The sequence below is a fragment of the Microcebus murinus genome, chromosome 3 (genome assembly GCF_040939455.1).
Source record: "Microcebus murinus isolate Inina chromosome 3, M.murinus_Inina_mat1.0, whole genome shotgun sequence".
Taxonomy (NCBI): Eukaryota; Metazoa; Chordata; class Mammalia; order Primates; family Cheirogaleidae; genus Microcebus; species Microcebus murinus.
The window spans coordinates 58795025-58815739 of NC_134106.1; the positions used below are offsets into that span (position 1 = coordinate 58795025).

Genomic DNA, 20715 nt, shown 5'->3' on the forward strand with positions numbered 1-20715 from the left:
AGGACACTCTTTCATGTGGGGCTGGGAAGGTAGCGGGCACACCTCAGTTCTGGTGTGAGCAACACAGGAATGAGCTGATGGAACCATTAACGCCTTTCATAGTTCATCCAGCAAAAACGTGTTGAGTGTCCGCCATGGAGCAGCACTGTTCTCAGAGGTGGGATACAGCAGTGAGCAGCACAGATGACACCCTGCCCTCGTGGAGTTAACGGGTCTTTGCACACCAGAAGCGAGACTGTGACACCAGCCCACTGCCCTTCTTCCTGTCCCGAAGAGCACCCAGGCTGGTCCTCCTGCCCATTCTCACCCACCCACCTTGATCTTTCCCTTCGTAGCAGTCACTGCCCTTTGTAATTACACTGTTTCCTCTTTATCCCCACTTTTAGATTATAGGCTCCATGTTTTATCTGTCACCCTCATTGGCCTAGCCTAGTACAGAGAAGGCATCTATTAGATGCGTTGGAAGAAAGCAGGGAGGAGGGAAGGAGGAAGCAAATGATATAGGAAAGGAGACTAAGAAGCACAGAGCCAGGCCAGGCCGAGCCTCCAGGCCTCGACATCTCAAGGCCTGACCGGAGAGGAGACTTCCAAGGAGGCTGAGGCACGGCCCCAGAGGTGGGGCACGCAGGGTGGGTGAGGCTTCCAGGCCTCTGAGGACAGGGCTCCCAGGCCTTTGAAATTTAGCAGCCTGGGGGCCACCAGAGCCATAGCAGAAAGGGTAGAGGAGAGGGTGGAAGATGGAGAAGGGAAGTGAGCAATTGGACACCAATTGCATGTGTGTGGGGGGGGGTGGCTGTCATGGGGGAACTGGAGGAGGCGAGGAGAGAGAAAGGCACTAGCCCCCCACCCCATGGAGAAGTCATCTCTAGGGCCTGGTTTCTGGTGCAGGGGAAGGAACCAGCTAAAGACAGAAGGTGGGAAATGTCCTTCATGGGTACAGGAAGGGAGAAGAGGGTGGCTCAGGTGACGTGGGCAGGCTCGAGGGCAGGGAGTTGAGAGAGTCCTGCTCTGGGCCAGAGCCCAAGTGGGAGTTGTCTTCTTGAGCCCCCGAGCCTTCCACAGTCCTCGGAGGACCCTTGCAAAGATCTGTGCAAGAATCTCCTTGCCCAGTCCATCTTGGACAAGTCTTCGTCCTGCTTAAAGGAGCTTAGATCAGACAAAAATAAGGGGTTTGACCACAGACACCCAGGCTGGGGAGGGGAAGGGCTTCGATTTCCCTTTGGCATGGGGTGGCTCGGGCCAGGCTCGCCCAGAAGTGTGAGGGTGAGTGAGCTGAGCAGCGCGGTCTGAGGAGAAGCTCTGCCTCGATTGTCCTGTGAGGCTCTGGGCGAGGCTTTTCACCCGCTGGGCCCGTTTTCCTCGCCTGTGAAAAGAGGGCTGGCCCACTCTCCGCTCTGAGGTCCTGCCAGCCTGGGAGCGACTACCAACCTCGAACACAGCCCACCCCTCTCGCCTCGCCCAGAGCCTGCGTCTCAGGGGTCTCTAGTGCCTCCCAGTGAAGGGATACGGCATCGGGGGACTGTGGGCGAGGGGCTGTCCCAGGGTCCCTCAGCAAGAGTCCCTAGCAGAACCAGAATGAGGCTTCCTGGCTGCCAGTCCATGGCTTTTTGTGTCGTAGCCCCTGGCACTGGGGTTAGGAAGTACTTCTTTTTCTTTTTTTTTTTTTGAGACAGAGTCTTGCTTTGTTGCCCATGCTAGAGTGAGTGGGTGGCATCAGCCTAGCTCACAGCAACCTCAAACTCCTGGGCTCAAGCAATCCTCCTGCCTCAGCCTCCTGAGTAGCGTAGCTGGGACTACAGGCATGCGCCACCATGCCTGGCTAATTTTTTCTATATATATTAGTTGGCCAATTAATTTCTTTCTATTTATAGTAGAGATGGGGTCTTGCTCTTGCTCAGGCTGGTTTCAAACTCCTGACTTCGAGCAATCTGCCCACCTCGGCCTCCCAGAGGAAGTACTTCTTGATATCTAACCTAATCCCTCCCTGCAAGCTGAGTTCATTTCCCTGTGTGTGGGTCTCCAGTCCCTAGGTCTTTGGACATCCTGTTTCTTCCTCTCACCCTCTGGCTCACTCCTCTCCCTCACTGAGCACCCAGTGAGCCAGAGGGTTCAGCACCCCCTGGCAGGGCTCCCCAGGGCCCTGTGGTGAGAGCAGAGGCCCTGTTTGCCTTTTCACACACACACACACACACACACACACACACACACACACACACACACACACACACCCTGCTCAGTGTGGGGTGAACTGAGGGAAATGTGGTCCTGGTGAGGGGCAGAAGAGGGCACTTTTCGGCCACAGCTGGGGGCCAGAAGCTTTTGGAAAAGGCTGTGAGTCAGAGAGGAGGGAGTGGGTGAGGTGGGGGTTGAGGCCAGAGGGGAAGCCCCATCAAGGACGAGAAAGGCCTCTGCCCTCTCTGCCCGCCCTCCCCCAGCCTCCTGCAGGTGTCCGAGCAGCAGGGGGCCGGCGGGCAGGGGCATGACCCTCACAGCAATGGTGGCTGGCCCTGTCACAGCTAATGGCCCTGATGGCCCAGGCAGGGCAAGGAAGGAGGTGGGGTGTGCAGGGATGGGGGAAGGGGAGGATGCCTCTGTGGGGGGGTCTGGGGTGAGATCCTCACTCACTCCCTGCCCCTCCCCCAGCCTACAGGACCGTGTGCAGCGTCAATGGGCCCCTGGTGGTGCTGGACCAGGTCAAGGTGAGACTCTTCTGCTGCTTCCCTGGCGCTAAGGCCAAATCTCAGGACTCAGGTCCCCCTCCCACTGCCCCCCACCTTTCTACCCTCCCACCCACAGGATTTCTCCTAAATTGCCCCAGGCCCTGCTCTGTTCTTTCTAACACCCGTCATCCACTCCCACGTCCTCCTTCCCTAGCTGTCTCTCCAGCTACCCAAGGTTTCCCCTTCCTGACTTTTCAGTGGGGGAAAAATCCGTAAAAACTCCACAGAGACCCGGGCTCTGGTCTTGGGAAACCTGCTTCTACCACTAAGGAGCTGTCCCCATCCATGGCCCATCAGTGGAATGGTGCCTGACTTCCTCAAAGGCTGGACTCGCCACACCTGCGTCTCCCACTGAGTTTTCTTCTAAAGGGGAAGAGGAGGCAGCAGGTTCATGCCAGCTAACATTTCTAGGGATCTTGATGGTTTCCAAAGCCCTTGGAAAGTCTCAGTCCCAGAACCAGCAACGTGGGTGGGAAGGGAAGTGGGAAGGGGGGCAGGATCTACCAAAGGTAAATCGCAGGTGGGCTGTTTTGCATCCCTTAAGGAACCCTAGGAACATGGCAGACAGGGACAATATTTTGAATCCTGGGGTTGGGGATTCTTGAGTGATAAAGCACCCTGCCAAGGTAGAGATCACTCTGTTGTCCTCCCTCCACCAGCCATTTCCCAGCCTCCCATCTGCTCTCCACCATTGTGCAAACTGGAAACCTACCACCCCCGACCCCTCATCCTGGACACCACTTCTGCCCATGTCCATGTTCTGTGGCTCTCTCCCACCCCACTGCTACCGTGTTATTTATGGCTATGGCCTCTGGGCTCCCAGCCTGTCACCCTCCCATCCTCTCCACCCTGCAGCTGTCCCTGGCTTCAAATTCACTTAAGCACCCAGTGCCTGCACCTCACTAGCCTTCTTTCTGAGGGTCCCTGTGTACCTTTCCTCTCGTGCTTACCACCCTCTCTTCTCTGGTTAGAAACCAACACTGTCTCTGCATGGAGGTGCCATTTGATATCGCTGGGCATTTGCATACACTTTAAAAAATGTGATTAGTAATATATGTTTATTAACAAATTAAATAACTGGGTCTCATTGCCAGTTTAATAACTGCCATAAGTTTAAAGCAGCGATGAACACACAATATTTTGAGATGCCTGCTACAACTGAAATGTGATATGAAAACATCTGTGATTTCTGCCAGTGACAAAGTCACAGGTAGCGCAGTCCTGCTAAGTCTACTATGGCTTGTTACCTATACTCAGAATTGGAGGAAATACTAAATTTCTGTAAAGGTTCATGAATATAAAAATGTAACTTGCCCATCCAAAATCACAGAGCCCCCCTGAGTTCTCTCCTTGGACTCACATAGGCTCCAGGTTAAGAATTGCTCTCACAGTTAGTTGGATGAGACCATGGAGTATATGGGAAAAAATGACGAAGGTGTGGACTTATCTCGTGATAATTTTTTTTTTTTGAGACAGAGTCTCACTCTGTTGCCCAGACTAAAGTGCCATGCGTCAGCCTAGCTCATAGCAACCTCAAACTCCTCGGATTAAGCAATCTTCCTGCTTTAGCTTCCCGAGTAGCTGGAACTACAGGCATGAGCCACCATGCCTGACTAATTTTTTATATATATATGTGTGTGTATATATATATATATATTTTTTTTTTTTTGAGACAGAGTCTCACTCTTTGCCCGGGCTAGAGTGCCGTGGCATCAGCCTAGCTCACAGCAACCTCAAACTCCTGGACTCAAGTGATCCTCCTTTCTTAGCCTCCTGAGTAGCTAGGACTACAGGCATGCGCCACCATGCCTGGCTAATTTTTTTTCTATATTTTTAGTTGGCCAATTAATTTCTTTCTATTTTTAGTAGAGACGGGGTCTCCCTCTTGCTCAGGCTGGTTTCAAACTCCTGACCTTGAGCAATCTGCCCGCCTCGGCCTCCCAGAGTGCTAGGATTACAGGCGTGAGCAACCGCGCCTGGCCTAAATTTTTTCTATATATTTTTAGTTGTCCAGCTAATTTCTTTCTATTTTTTTAGTAGAGTCGGGGTCTTGCTCTTGCTCAGGCTGGTCTTGAACTCCTGACCTCAAGTAATCCTCTGGCCTTGGCCTCCCAGAGTGCTAGGATTACAGGTGTGAGCCACCGCGCCCAGCCAATAATGTTTTAAATTGACATATAATAATTGTACATATTTATGGGGTACATAGCAATGTTTTGATACATACATGAATAGTAATCAGGTCAGGATAATTATTAATAGCATATCCATCTCCTCAAAATTTACCATTTCTTTTTTTCTTTTTCTTTTTTTGATTTTTGCCATTCAGGGCCTTTTATTCACATTTCATCACATCAGAGATCTTGTCTTCCTGGGAAGCTTTTAAAAATCCCCAGGTTGGACTAGGACTTTCCCTTGGGGTTCCTGGCCTGGCCCTTCGGGCACACAGTCATTAAGAAGTGCTTAGGGGAATTGAGCTATTTAGTTAGACTTAGCTCTGCTGAGTGAAGAGTGGGCACTGGCCCCATTAATGCTTGTTGGCTGGTGCATTTTCCATTGTTGGGAACATTCAGCATCCTCTCTCTAGCTATTTAAAACCATATAATATATTACTGTTAACTATAGTCATCTTACAGTGGTGTAGGAATAACTAGAACTTATTCCTCCTATCTAGCTGTAATTCTGTGCACGTACTTTTCCCTCTGCCTCCTGGACAACCCTCCTTTAGTCCCTCCCTCTGACTCATCCCCAGGGCTGAGGGGCCACCTTCTCCTGGTGCCTCTCCCAGCTTCCTGGGCATTGAGCCTCTCCATCTTTTCTATTTTTTGTAGTCTTTTTTTTTTTTTTTTGAGACAGAGTCTCGCTTTGTTGCCCAGGCTAGAGTGAGTGCCGTGGCATCAGCCTAGCTCACAGCAACTTCCCTCAAACTCCTGGGCTCAAGCAATCCTGCTGCCTCAGCCTCCCGAGTACCTGGGACTACAGGCATGTGCCACCATGCCCGGCTAATTTTTTGTGTATATATTTTTAGTTGGTCAATTAATTTCTTTCTCTTTATGGTAGAGACAGGGTCTTGCTCTTGTTCAAGTTGGTTTCGAACTCCTGACCTCGAGCAATCCACCCGCCTCAGCCTCCCAGAGTGCTAGGGTTACAGGCGTGACGTGAGCCAACACGCCCGGCCTATTTTTTGTAGTCTTATTGGCAGCATCCATTTGTGCATTTGGTCTGGATCTGGCCATGTCTCCTCTGTGCCCCCTCCCCTACGAACTCCCCCCTCACCTGCCACCTCATCTGGCCGTGGACTGTGTTTATTAATTCTTAGCTCCAGGAGCCAAACATAGCACTTTTCATGAACACCCAGGCTGTAGCAGGTGCTTGGTATGTTTGTGCAAAGGAAGGGGGAGTAAATGAATGAGACGAATGAATGAATGAATGTTAGCATGACTAGATACAGACCTGTCAAAACCTGAGCCAACCGTATTAAAGACATCAGACCCACTCGCTGCTAGAAAACAGATGCCATGTTCCTATGGCCAGTGTTGCTTGATCCACCAGTGTGAGGGATGCCCACAGAGGAAGTGTGGCTGAATAATCAAGTATGGTACCCTGGGGCCAGAGAGTCTGATGAGTCAGATTTCGTGAGTTTTAATCCCAGCTCTGTCCCACTGTTTTCTACTAGCTACCTGCCAATCCTAGATCAACAGCCTAGTGCCAGCTAGGGGCTTGTTAGACATACAAATTCTTGGGCTCCACCTCAGACTGACAGAATTGGCAGCTCTAGCTGTGGGGTCCAGAGGTCTGTTGTTACAAGCCCTCCAGGTGATCTGATGCTTCCTGAAGTTCGGGAACCCCCTATCTAGGATCATAAATCCCAGTTTCCTTATCTCTTGAATGAGAATAGGGATGTTGTGAGGGTCAAATCAGACAAACTTAGTATTATCATTCCCCCTTGGGACAGCCAGCTAATGCTAGTGAGTGTGATTAAACAGTTGGTGCCATCTCCAGTGCCACCACACTCCCTACCAGACCTGTCATTCTATATGGCCCAAGTATGGCAGGGAGAGGTGGTACCTATGCAGGTATTTTCTCAACTACAAAATGGAGCTGAGCTAGGAAGCCAGTGCCAGGTCCCCAGACCCATGGTCCTGTGATTGCTGCTTGCACCTGTATCCGTGCAGAGCAAAATAATTGGGTGTTAGAGGCACCCAGAGAATCCTTGGTTTGCAGAGGAAGGAAAGGAATTGATTTATAGTCTTAAAAGTTCAGAGCCGGGCGCGGTGGCTCACGCCTGTAATCCTAGCTCTCTGGGAGGCTGAGGCGGGTGGATTGCTCGAGGTCAGGAGTTCGAAACCAGCCTGAGCAAGAGCGAGACCCCGTCTCTATTATAAATACAAAGAAATTAATTGGCCAACTAATATATATAGAAAAAATTAGCCGGGCATGGTGGCGCATGCCTGTAGTCCCAGCTACTTGGGGAGGCTGAGGCAGGAGGATCGCTTGAGCCCGGGAGTTTGAGGTTGCTGTGAGGTAGGCTGACGCCATGGCACTCACTCTAGCCTGGGCAACAAAGCGAGACTCTGTCTCAAAAAAAAAAAAAAAGTTCAGGAGGAGAAGCGCCTCCATGCATCCCTCTCCAACACCCCACAACTCCTCCCCCCCACACCTCCTCCCCTCTTCCAGAATTACTTGGGCAAAATGCCACAATTCTGTTTCTACAGCGCCACCTTCTGTCCGCATTGAACCACACAGGCAATTACTCCCTACTTCCGTCCTCAAATGGAAAAACATTTGGGAAAATAATTTTGTGTAGATCAGAGATTCTTAGCCCAGGGAATAAGGACCTTGAAATTGTATGTGAACCTTGATTGAATATATATATGAATGTGCCTGCACATTTTTCTGGGGGAAGTTTCTGTGGGTTCTTCTAACAGGTTCCCAGGTGATTCTGATGCTGCTGGTTTTTGAGAACCTCTGCTCTAGGGGATCTTCCACCTCCTGTATTCTTTGATGCAAACTGGTCCTTATTTGGGAGTTGGAGTAAGCACTCACCCACCAGACTTGATCCCAAACGTCTGCAGCTGCTTTAGAAAGAGTATGCATCAGCTCTGAAGACTATTTCCAGAGAGAAGTTCCCACACTGCGCTGGCCATTGCCAGCAGGAGACACCTTAGGGGCCAGCACACCCTTGCACAAGTCCTGGCAGGCTCGCTAAAAACCTCCCAGTCCTCCATGTGTACACAGCAGCTTCCTGTGCCTGGCCTCTTGCTAGCCAAAAGCTCGGTTGCATCTCCAGCACAGAATTGGTTGCACGGATTCATCTCTACTTCCCACAACCTTCCTAGTAAGCAACAGCGAGTTGATAGGATCAGGCTTGCTGATGTGGCTGCCAAACAGGGCCCCATGGAGGGCCAAACAGGGCCCCATTGGAATCCCCCCACCCCCACCCACTACCCTAACTGGTTAAGAGACCCTGCCCCACCGACAATCAGTCAATACACATACCCATAGAGCCTGGCGTTTTCTTCCTAGCAGGCCCCAGATTCTACACACTCCATGCCTCAGTGTGAGGGCTTGGCAGTTCTTCCCTGTGTGTGACTGTAATCTCTGCTGTTTAAAGTTCATTTTCTGGCCGGGCGCTGTGGCTCACGCCTGTAATCCTAGCTCTTGGGAGGCCGAGGCGGGCGGATTGCTCAAGGTCAGGAGTTCGAAACCAGCCTGAGCAAGAGTGAGACCCCGTCTCTACTATAAATAGAAAGAAATTAATTGGCCAACTGATATATATATATAAAAAAAATTAGCCGGGCATGGTGGCGCATGCCTGTAGTCCCAGCTACCCGGGAGGCTGAGGCAGAAGGATCACTCGAGCCCAGGAGTTTGAGGTTGCTGTGAGCTAGGCTGACGCCACGGCACTCACTCTAGCCTGGGCAACAAAGTGAGACTCTGTCTCAAAAAAAAAAATAAATAAAGTTCATTTTCTGTGATTTCATCTTTGGGGGACACTCAATGCACCACCCTCATCTCCACTCCCCTCTCCCCCCACCCTCCCTCACTGCATAAACCCACATCAAAATGGTCACTTTTATCGCCCCACTGCCTGATTTCCTTTGGGCCCACTCTGGCCTGTGCTCTGTCCAGCAATTTTTCTCCTGAGGTTAAAATAGCCCACTATCACCCCCAGGGAGGTGACAAACAATAAAGCAGTGGTCATTTCAGGTAGAGACAACAGGCGGGCTTTGAGTGGGCGAGGACTTGGATTTAGCTCCGTGTCCTTGCTCTCGGGCTCCCTCTTGTGGTTGAGAGCCCAAGACGCCTGGGCATCCGCAGCCCCTCCCACCGCAGTGCGTTCTTCCTGTGCAGGCCTTCGGTTGAGACCCCCTTACCGTCCCCATGCCACCCTCGCACTGGGTGGTTTGGAGAAGAACAGGGTCACCTTGCCACCATCTTCTTCACAGGACAAGGAGTGGCCCAAGCCAGAGCTTCCTTCAGTGACTGTTAGAGCTGCAAACCTTCTCAAGTTCAACCCCAACAGGGGTGCCCTGGGGAGTGGACCCTACCCTGGTCACACCATGCTGGGGAATTGGGCCATCTGCCCCTCCCCCAGGGCCCTGCAGTCACTAGTTTGTGGTCAGCAGGGGATCTAATGATGGCAATAACCACCTTCACTATACTTGAACATGTCCCCAAATTGCATTACATTTTAATTACAAAATAATATATGCTTCTTATAACTTGGTGAAACAAAGAAAAGACACATGTTAACTACTGCAACTAACCACTTTATTCCCAGCCCCCTGAGATAACCAATGTAAAGACCCTGCTGTATGTGCTCAAACACCAGCAAATATACACGCTACAGGCTGACATTGGTGTTGGTCTCATGATACCAAGGGTTCTCTCTATTCAGTAGATACACATTGTGCCCATTCTTTTGGATAGTGGCATAGCAGGTTATAGTATGGATGTGCTGTGACTTCTTCCATAGTCTCGTCATTGATAGACAGCATGTTTCCAGGTTTTGCTATTACAAATAATATAGCAATATATATCCCTTTCATATTGATGCCTTTATTGCTATAGGATAGATTCCCAGAAATGGAACTGCTGGTTCAAAGAACATTTTTATTTTAGAATAGATATTGAGAATTTGGGGCATGATTGCTTGCCTAGAAGGGTTGCAGTAATTCAATTCCCACCCACAAAGTATGAGAGGACCCACTTTCCAACATCCTTGCCAGTCTTGAATATTCCTCTGTAATTTTGCCTATCTAGTAGATGAAAACTTGCTTTTATTTGCATTTCCCTGATGACTAGGGAAGTTAAATCTCTGTCTATATGTTTACCATTTAGATTTTGCTTCCTTGGTGAACTCTTCCTACATAATCAAGTTGCACATATTGAGTTGCGGGAGTTCTTTGTTTATTGTGCACAAGCTATCTTTTGTCTCTGTATTTCATTTATGGTGTCTTTGCCATGCAGAAATTTTAAATGTTTATATAATCAAATATTTCTGGGGTTTTTTTGTTACTGTTTATGGCTTTTGAATTTCTTATCTCACTTGAAGACATCTCTTATCTCTTTTAACTGGATTATTCAGGAAGAAAGGAAAGAAGAAAAGCTCTTCCAGTATTTTTTAAAAATAGTTTTGGTTTTACATTTAAATTTTGTATATGTCTGGAATGTATTTGGGTTTATTATGTGGTTATCTTCTAAATAGAGACCCAATTATGTTAGCCCCATTTTTCAATAAACTCTTTTTTTCCCCTGTGAATTAATATATCACATTTGTTCAGTAATAGTCCTGTAAAATCTGGGATCTGTTTCTGGACTCTCCCATCTTGCCCACTGATCCATTTGTCTGCCTCACATCAATTTACCACTTGACGTCAGTAGGTTTATAACAAGTTTTAAAATCTGATAAGGCCTGTCCTCTATCCCTGATCTTTTCCATACCTGTTTCCATAGCTGTTTTTGACTATTATCAGATATCTATTTGATATCTGTCTTTTTTAAAGACACTGTCTTACTCATGTTACCCAGGCAGTGGTGTCATCATAGCTCACTGCAGCTTCAAACTCCTGGGCTCAAGTAATCCTGCCTCAGTCTTCTGAGTAGCTGGGACTACAGGCATGTGCCACCATGCTAGGCTACGTTTTCTATTTTTAGTAGAGATGGGTCTCACTTTCTTGCTCAGGCTGTCCTCAAACTCCTGAGCTCAAGCAATCCTTCCACCTCAGCCTCCCAGAGTGCCAAGACTACAGATGCGAGCCACCGCACCCAGCCCATTTTATTAAATTTCAGAAGAAACAATAAATTCTATACTTTTAAAAGGATTCATATTTTTATGCTAGTAAGTCATTCTGTCTTGGAAAACAATGTTGTCCTTCATTTGTTCAGGGCTTGTTTTATATCCTGCAATACTATTTTATTCTTTCCTTGTACCTTTCTTGGTCTGTTTATTTCTAACTGTTTTATGGGTTTTGGCCCTATTGTGCATGGGCAGTTTTCTCTCCATTGCCTCATCTGGATGATTACTGCTGGGATAGAAAAAAAGATTGATTTTTATATATTATTATTTTTCTTGTAGATAGCCAAATTCTTTTGTTCATCCTAAAAGTTTTTTTTTTTTTTTAAACCAGAGCCTCTTGAGTTTTTCTAGATGTAAAATAGCATCTACAAATAAAGGGAATTATGTCTTTTTTTCCCATCAGCATACTTCTGTTTTTATTTTGAAACAATTTAAGTGTTACAAAAATTTGCAAAAATAAAAATAGTGCAAAGAACATCTATATATCCAATTCTTAATATTTTATCCCATTTGTTGTATCATTTGCTCTCTGTATGTGTGAATGTGTATGTATATAATTTTCTCCTGATTCTTTTCAGGGTAAGTTATATCCAAATATTTGAATTAAGATATTCTTTTATCTAGCCACAGTATTAAGTATCAACTTCAGAAATTTACACTGATACAATACTTTTATCTAATCTACCATCCGTATTTCAATTTACCAATTGACCTAATAAAATATTTTATAACATTGTTTCCCCTCCAGTAATGGATCCAGCCTAGGGTCAGGTATTGCATTTAACCATGTCTGTTTACCTTCCTATAACCTGGAACATTTCCACACGCTTTTTTTTTTTTTTGACATTTTTAAAGAATACAGTCGCCTCCCACTGCCACTTTTTCTTTTAAAAAAAGTAGAACATTCTTCATTTATGTTTATTGGTATATTTAAAAAAATTTTTTTTTCTTACTGTATAAACAAAAACTTCAAAACAATATTATATAATAATGGTGTAACAGTTATCATGGTGTAACAGATAACAGTAATGGTTATCTCTGTTACTGATATTTATTGGACATAAAAATGGCTTTAGCATTTCACAATTTACAAAGATGTTGATGTTGGTTTTGGTAAATAGTTTAACGTTCAAGTAGTTGCCTTCCACTCCTGTTTTATGTAGAATTGCATTGGAAACAGCTGCTGAATTTTATCAAAAGCCTTTTTTTTTACATAATTCTATGGGATTCTTCTTTTAATTTATGTTAACAAACATTCCTATTATTATGAATTTTGCTGTCAGATGTTGACAGATTCCCTAATATCAATTGATCTAGCCTGGCATTCTTAGAATAGATCCTAATTGGTCTTAGTTATTTATTTAGTACACTGCTTGATTAGACTGACTAACAATTGATTTAGAATTTCTGCATCTATATTGATAAGAGAAATTGGTCTATAGTTTTTGTTTGGGTGCTACCTTTATTGGACTTGAATTTGTGGCTTTCCATTTGATAGTCTTGTTTCCTTCTAATTTTCATTCATTTTATTTTTCTTTTTGTTTTTTTCTGTTTTGTTTTGTTTCCCAGAGTCATGATGTAGTTTGGCTAGTTGCTCTGGTACAATGCTGAACAGAATGATGACACAGGTTTTCTTGTTTTTTCCTAATTTTAAAGGGAATGTTTTATGCATTGTATCATTGAATATGATGTTTTCTGTAGGTTTTTTTGAGGATATTCTTTTTGGGGTTAAGAAATTTTTTTTTTTATTCTCTGTTTTCAAAGAGTAGTTTTGCTCTTTGTTTTTTGTTTTTAACCATGGATAGTTTTTTAACTTTCTCCAAAAATGTTTGAGATGCTCATAGTTTTGTATCTTTTAATCCATTAATAAACTGAATTACCTAAATAGATTTTCTAATATTAGACTAACTTTACATTCTTGAAATAATCCCAACTTTGTTTTTTAAATTTTCTATTTGTATGTGTGTATTTATTTATCTTCATTTTTTTTCTTTTATAATTTTCATTTGTGTTGGATTGGGTCTGTTAATATTTTGTTAGCATTTGTACATCCATATTCATGAGTAAGATTGCCTATAATTTTCCCATAATTATTTTATTTTGATATCATGGTTATGCTTGCCTCATAAAATGAGTTAAATACAGTACCTTTCCTTCCAGATTTTTGAAGAGCTTAATTAAGTTTCAAATTATTTGCTCTTTAACTGTTAGAACTCATTGGTGTTTTCTTCATGAGAAGGCTTTAAACTATTCAATATCTTAAAGATTACAGAATTATTCTGGCTTTCTTTCTTGTGCATGTGTGTGTGTTTTAAGAGACAGGATCTCACTCTGGTGCCCAGGCTGAAATTCCTGGGCTGAAGCAATTAGCCTCCAAGGTAGCTAAGACTACCTGGCTATTCTGGCTGTCAATTTCATTTTTAATTGGTTTTGGTTGGAGTTGTATTCTTCTAAGACTTTATTCATTTCATCTAAATTCACCTTTTTAATATTATAAGTCTATCTAGTTGAGACTTTTTAATTACAATACATGCCTTTTCTTTTTTCTTAATCAATGTTGCCAGTAATTTGTCTATTTTATTAGGCTTTTCAAAGAAGCAACTTTGGCTTTGTTGTTCTTCTCTATTATACATTTGTTTTTTATTTTAATAATTTCTGCCCTCTTATTTCCTCTACTTTCTTTGGCATTTTAATGCCGTTCTTTTTCTGACTTATCAACTTGCATACTTTTTGGTTTCTTTAACCTTTTCTTCTTTTCTAATATTGAGTATTTAAAGCTTTAAATGTATCACACATATGTTGATATATAGCTTTTCATTATTGTTTAGAGCTAAATGTTTTCTAATTCTGACTATAAATTCTTCTATACTTATTGAAGGTTTTCCTAACAATTTTTTTTGTTTCTATTTGTTTTGGTTTCTAACTGACTTTGATTATGGTCAGAGAACATGGTACAGCTTTATGTCTGGGTCGTGGCATGAAGTGATGTCCTCTTCATTCTTTTCTAGGTGATCTGTCATTTCAGTTTTGATTGCCTCTGGAGTAATTTAGAGGAGTACTTTAATTTCCCAGAATATTAAGAATTTGAAGGAGAGGGTTGTCTTTTTGCCACTGATTTTTGTTGGATTAAGATATGGCTTTCTCCCTGAAGTGCATCAGTCACGTCAGGAAGCGAGGTGAGGGAGCCTGGGAGGTGCAATGTGTTTGCTTCAGGACTTCCTCTGGAACGAAGGTGCAGATACAGGACTTAGCTCTCTTGGGGCCATGGAAGCGGAGGACCGGAGGACCGATGTCAGCAGGGAGGGGTACTCTTCAAGCCCAGCTTGCCTGGCTAGGCCTGTAGCCTTCTCTAGATGGGGCAAAGACTGGGACTTGGCGGTGCCAGGAGCATGAGCAGAGGCAGAGCTCTCCTGCCCACCTGTTGTCTGTGGTCCTGGAGGGCAGCCTGATGGTTTTTTTTTTTTTAAATTTAGTTATAATTCGCATACCATAAACTTCACTCTTTTAAAGTACATTCAGTGTTTTTTAGTATACTCACGGACTTATACAACCATCATCACTATCTAATTCCAAAACATTTTCATCTCAAAAAGCAACCCCATACCCATTAGTCATCACTCCAATCCTCTCCTCCCCAACCCCTGGCAACCACTAATCTACTTTCTGTCTCTATGCATTTGCCTATTTTAGACATTTTCTATCAATAGAATCATATAATATGTGACCTATTGTGTCTGGGTTCTTTCACTTAGCATAATGAGGGATTTTGGGGAGCTTTTTGTTATTGCTTTCCTGTCATCTTATTTACTATCCTAAGCATAATGTTTTCAAGGTCCACCCATGTTGTGGCATGTGTCAGTTCTTCATTCCTTGTTAAGACTGAAAAATATTCTATTATATGACTATACCATATTTTGTTTATCCATTCATCAGTTTATGGACATGTGAGTTATTTCCACTTTTTTGCTATAATGAATAATGCTGCTATGACTGTTCATGTGCAAGTTTTTATGTGGACATATGTTTTCATTTCTCAGGTATGTTCCTAGGAGTGAAATTGCTGGGGGTGAGATGGTAATTTTACATTTAACTTTTTGAGGAGGTGCCAGACTGCTTGCTTTCCAAAGCGGCTGCACCATTTTGCATTCCCCTAGCAGTGTGTGAGTCCTAATCTCTCCACATCGTTGGCAACTCTTGTTAGTATCTACCTTTTTGATTATAGCCACATTAGTGGGTGTGCAGTGGTATCTTGTTGTGGTTCTGATTTTCATTTCTCTAATGACTAACAATGTGGGTCTTATTATCACATGCTGATTAGCCATTCGTATGTCTTCTTTGGAGAAATGTCTATTCAGATCTTTTAATCAAATTGTTTTGATTGCCCAGTTGTAAGAGTTCTTTATATATTCTAGGTGTCGGCCTGGTATTTTTTATTCCTGAACGCTGGGAGGACTATATGTGAATCAATCCCGTTCTCATGGCTAGGAAAAGACTGCCACTGGTACATGAGGGCACCTGGGAGCAGGGAGTCTGTGCCTTCCAGGAGCTCTGGACAGCCCAATAGTTACTACATTTTATTGACCTTTTACAAGGTGCCAGGCACAATCCTCATGGATTTGCATACATTATCTCATTTCCTCCCAGTAGCAGTCCCACTTTAAAGATGAGAAAACTAAAGTTTATTACTCAGTGACTTAAGTACTTAATGAGTTACTTACATCATTAAGTAACCTCCACAAGGTCACACAGCTACTAAGCTTCAGATCTTCAATTCCAATCTGGTCTTCCAACTCTAAAGTCCATGCTCCTAAAAATCCAGGTGATGGGGCCCGGCTACCTCAGTCGGTAAAGCTTGAGACTTTTAAACATCCAGGTGCACTGCCTCCCAAGGAGAATTCAAACTTCCACTTCCCAGCCCCTCAAGTTCATTTCCACAGATGTCTGGGCAAAAGAAGGGAGACAGCAGCTTGAGACTGGATCAAGGAGGGACGGGGAGGAGAAGGGACTTTGCCTCTGGTCTCACAGTCACTCTGGGTTGCTCTCCTCTCCTGCCAGTTTGCCCAGTACGCTGAGATCGTCAACTTCACCCTCCCTGATGGGACTCAGAGGAGCGGACAAGTGCTTGAAGTGGTTGGCACCAAGGCAATTGTTCAGGTCAGTGATGTCAATGAGATGTTGGCTCCTTGAATAAATGAAGGAACTCATGAAGTTCCCACACTATCTTCTAAGCTCTGGAGGCAGGAAATGTTCTATATCCCTGAGAGCACAAGGCATGTCCAGAATGGGCAGCCCCATTTGCTCCAGCAAGCACCTTGTTAGAGTAACTACCTCTTGTCTCCACAGGTGTTTGAAGGAACATCCGGAATCGATGCCCAGAAGACCACCTGTGAATTCACAGGGGACATCCTACGGACTCCAGTGTCAGAGGACATGCTGGGTGAGGGACAGGATGGGGTGGGGTAGGGTTGTTCCTCTGGCCCCCCTAGACCAGCTTCTTTGACCAGGCCCTAAGCACACTGCATTGTCATTGCCTGTTCACACACCTGTCTCCCCAGTGACCTCTTTGAGGTCAGCGGTGTGCCTTCTTCTCTCTTTGATCCCTGACCCCAGCTCAGGGGCTGACACACAGGTGTTCAATAAATGAGGAAGGCAGTTTCAATAAATGAGAGGTACAGTAGGTAGCCACCTATTTGAGATCAGGCTTAAAGAGACTGCTAAGCCCTGAGTGTCCCCCAATTCTCTACGATACCTGGCCATACCTGCCTGAGCCTCCCCTCTTTCCAGTCCTGGAATTCTCCACTAGAGTCATTGTCCTGGGCCAAGGCCTTGCCTGTAAAGGTGTCTAGGAGAGGAAGGAAGATCCCCCCAAGGGGACAGTTGCTGTGGCCAGCTCTCCGGGGTATCTGAGGCCTGAGGGGGAGGGGACCCAGGGCAATGGGGATGTGAGGGTAGGTGGAGGCTGGTGGTGGTGTGGAGGGTAGGCAGCGGAGATGGACCCAGGATGCTGGCCCTGAACATTATCCAACCCTCCTCGCCCACCCTCAGGTCGGGTTTTCAATGGCTCCGGCAAGCCCATTGACAAGGGGCCAGCAGTCATGGCAGAGGACTTTCTGGATATCAATGGTGAGTGACTGAAGGCTGTGGATGGCTTCAGGACCCAGCTCCAACACCTTCCCCACCCCCAGCCATCACCTCTGCCACCTTGTCCTTGAAAGCTCTTCCCAGACACAAGCTGAGGCAATTGCCCAGGGTTCAGCCCAGGCCAGGTCAGACACACAGGCAGATCAGGTATGAGGTGAGAGCAGCAAGGGCCTCTGTCCCAAAATATGCCACTGAACCCAAGCACTGCCATCAGCACTCCCTGTCCAGCCCATGCCATCATCGTTAGACAGTGTTCCACACGCTGCCCAAGGCCATCACTCTCCTGCCTCAGGCTCCCAGTCCCGAGCGTGGGCTGGAGTGGTCTGCTGGCTCCCGTGTGTTCAAGTGGGCGCCTTCCTGAGTGCCCCAGCCCTATCCTGCCAGTTTACTGAGGATACGATGGAGGCCTGTGGCTTGCATGAGGCCACACAGCAAGTCAGTGGCAGCGCACAGAACATACATCTGCTCAGACAGGATGTCTCCAAGTCACCCTCAGGTCCTCTGAGCCCCACACAAGTACCTGGAGGTGGTGGGGAGGGCTCTGCCTCCACCCACGGGGCCTTAGCCCAAGTCCCTGCCTGTCTGCCCCTTCCAAAGCACTGGGGCAGTGCTCATTTCAAAGCCACATTTCATATGCTCAACAGCCACATGTACCTAGGGTCACATCAGGCAGTGCAGTTAGAGCCCATTTCCATCGTCGCAGAAAGTTCTATTAAACAGTGCTGCTTTGGAGTCTGGGGCAGGCTGGAGGAGGGCAGGGAAGGGCTTGAACTCCTGAGCATGGCTTCATGGTTGCCCCCTCCCAGGCCAGCCCATCAACCCCCACGCCCGCATCTACCCTGAGGAGATGATTCAGACGGGCATTTCTCCCATTGATGTCATGAACAGCATTGCCCGTGGTCAGAAGATCCCCATCTTCTCAGCGGCTGGACTCCCCCACAATGAGGTGAGGCCAGCAGGGCCACAGGCATGACCCAGAGGAAGGGACAGAGCACAGGCCAGGCCAGTGAGGAGTGCTCCTGTGCCAAGCAGACAGGGCCCAGCCAAGCTGGGGTCACTCAGGGACTCGGGGCTGCATAGACCTCCTCCATGTCCATCGCCTGCCCCAGTAGGTCTCCAAGCTGCCCCAAGCAGGAGCCCATGGGTAGCGCTGCAAGTCCTGCCCGGCTGAGCTCACAGCCTCCACCCACTGGTGCTCGTGCGGGCCCCTCCTCAGCGCACCTACTCCACCCTCACCACCAAGAGGAAACAGCCCGGCTCCTCTCAGAGCAGCTGCTGTGACAAGGCTTCCAGATGCTTCTCCCCAACCACTCAGCTCCCTGACCACCCAAAATGGTCTGAGTAATCAGATGGGATAAGTGTCCCCCTCCTGCCCTGCCCCCACATCCTGGTTCTGGACATGGTATCTGCAGGCCCGGGCAACTCTGTGCTCAGATAACCCACCAGCATGCTTTGAGGGGGTGGGAGTGGGGGTCCCAAAGGCCTGACCACCCTAAGCCAAGTTGCCCAAACCTGTGCTGAGGCGGTTGACCTTTGGGACTGTCACTCTCCCCTGCTCCTCATGTCAGGCACCCACACAGCTCATTAGTAGCCACAGAAGAGCCCACCCCCATCCCTGCCCCAAGAAAGACTGTAGGACTATAAGACCTGGGGCAGCCCCTTCACCTCTCTGGGGTTGGACCCCCTCCCCTGCAAAAGCCTTGGCAGGAGGATGCACAGGGGAGAGCTGGGCCATCCCCCTCAGTGGTGTGCAGTGGGGTGGGCTCTGGGCTCCGCTCTGACGTCCTCCCTCCCAACCCCCCCACCCCAGATTGCTGCTCAGATCTGCCGCCAGGCGGGGCTGGTGAAGAAGTCCAAGGCTGTGCTGGATTATCACGATGACAACTTCGCCATCGTCTTTGCAGCCATGGGGGTAAGGGAGGCTGGGCAGACTGGCAAGTTCCAGAAGCTGTGCGCAGGCAGCTGTCTCCCTTAGTCCCCTGGCATGGCCTGGTCTGATGGGGCAGGCACAGTCCTACTTGGGAAGCCGTTAGATTCCGGGCCAGTCTAAAGGGGTGGGAGTGGGCTCAGTGACCAGGGCAGCCCATGGCAGTTATAAGATGGGCCCAGGGTGGCCTGGAGGAGGGGGAAGCCAGGAAATTTTGGGAGACAAAACAGCTTCAGGAAGAGATACTAGGGGGCCCTCATGGGGCCCAAGGGGAGGACGGGGAGGTGGGCAGGGCAGCAGCTGGCCGAGAGAGGGGCGGGGATGGCACTGAGCAGAGCTCGCCCTGGAGAAGTCTGAACCCTTTGCGGGGCGTATTATGAGGCCCCACCAGGACTGGGGCAGCAAGCCCAGCCCCTGCTCTTTCAAACGCCAGGATCACCCTGTGACCATGTGTCTTCACCCTCAACCACTGGCAGCCAGTCAGTCCACAGGCTTTCCTGAAGGGAGCTGGCAGGGCCAGGCCATGTCCTCCGGCCGCAGGGCCCCGGCTCCAGCCCTCCCTGCTGTGTGTCCAGGTGAACATGGAGACAGCCAGGTTCTTCAAGTCTGACTTTGAGCAGAACGGAACCATGGGGAACGTCTGCCTCTTCCTGAACTTGGCCAATGATCCCACGTGAGCTCTCCCCTGATGCCCAGACTGCCCTCAGGCGGGCAGACCCTGTCCCCTTCCAAGATCCGAAGTACCCGGGCTTGAGGGCATCCCAGAACCACAGCCATGGGCCAGAGCTGGGAGAAAAGCCCGGCAGCGTGCAGGTGGGGAGACTGTGGCCTGGAAAAGGCCCACAGACAGAAGGAAGGAACCGGGCCATGACCTGCAGTCCTCTGCTCTTCCCACAACCTGGTCCAGCCACCATCTCAACTCAGGGTTCCTCATCTCTGTACTACTTCCCCAAAGTCACCCCGAAGAGATCATTTCCCTAAACATTAGTTTAGAAAAACTGCTATTTTTAAATTTTAGAAAATAAGAGTTTAAATCTGGGTGTCAGGTGGATGAAACAATTCTGATAAACTATCCCAGGTATTGAGGACACTCTAAAAACCAAGTGATAGGCAGGGCAAGGTGGCTCACACCTGTAATCCTAGCACTCTGGTGAGAGGATCACTCAAGGTCAGGAGTTCAAAACCAGCCTGAGCAAGAGCAAGATCCCATCTCTACTAAAAATAGAAAGAAATTAATTGGCCAACCAAAAATATATAGAAAAAATTAGCCGGGCATGGTGGCGCATGCCTGTAGTCCCAGCTACTCGGGAGGCTGAGGGAGAAGGATCACTTGAGCCCAGGAGATTGAGGTTGCTGTGAGATAGGCTGATGCCACAGCACTCTAACCAGGGCAACAGAGTGAGACTCTGTCTCAAAAAAAAAAACACACAAAAAAACAAAAAACCAAGTGACAGAATTCTGGAGGTTGCCATGACATCACCAAGGGGAAGAGGCCCAGGCCCAGAGCTCGGGGCTGAGTGCCTGAAGCCAGAGCGAGGGTGTTCAGGAGCTCCAAGCAGGAGGGGCCCACGGACAGGCAAGCGTAGGGAGAACACACACCAAGTGGGCTGGGAGCAGTGAGAGGGACA

At 47.5% G+C, this 20715-nt stretch overlaps 1 protein-coding gene across 1 annotated transcript in view; it reads left to right on the forward strand.

Moving 5' to 3' along the window:
- Positions 1–20715, forward strand: part of ATP6V1B1 (ATPase H+ transporting V1 subunit B1) — a 33906-nt gene that overhangs the window by 4336 nt on the left and 8855 nt on the right. The window contains exons 2-8 of the mRNA XM_012750149.3: positions 2644–2699; positions 16075–16173; positions 16363–16456; positions 17065–17142; positions 17967–18106; positions 18971–19072; positions 19663–19760. Of these exons, the coding sequence (XP_012605603.1) occupies positions 2644–2699; positions 16075–16173; positions 16363–16456; positions 17065–17142; positions 17967–18106; positions 18971–19072; positions 19663–19760 (667 nt within the window). The remainder of the gene's footprint in view (positions 1–2643; positions 2700–16074; positions 16174–16362; positions 16457–17064; positions 17143–17966; positions 18107–18970; positions 19073–19662; positions 19761–20715) is intronic.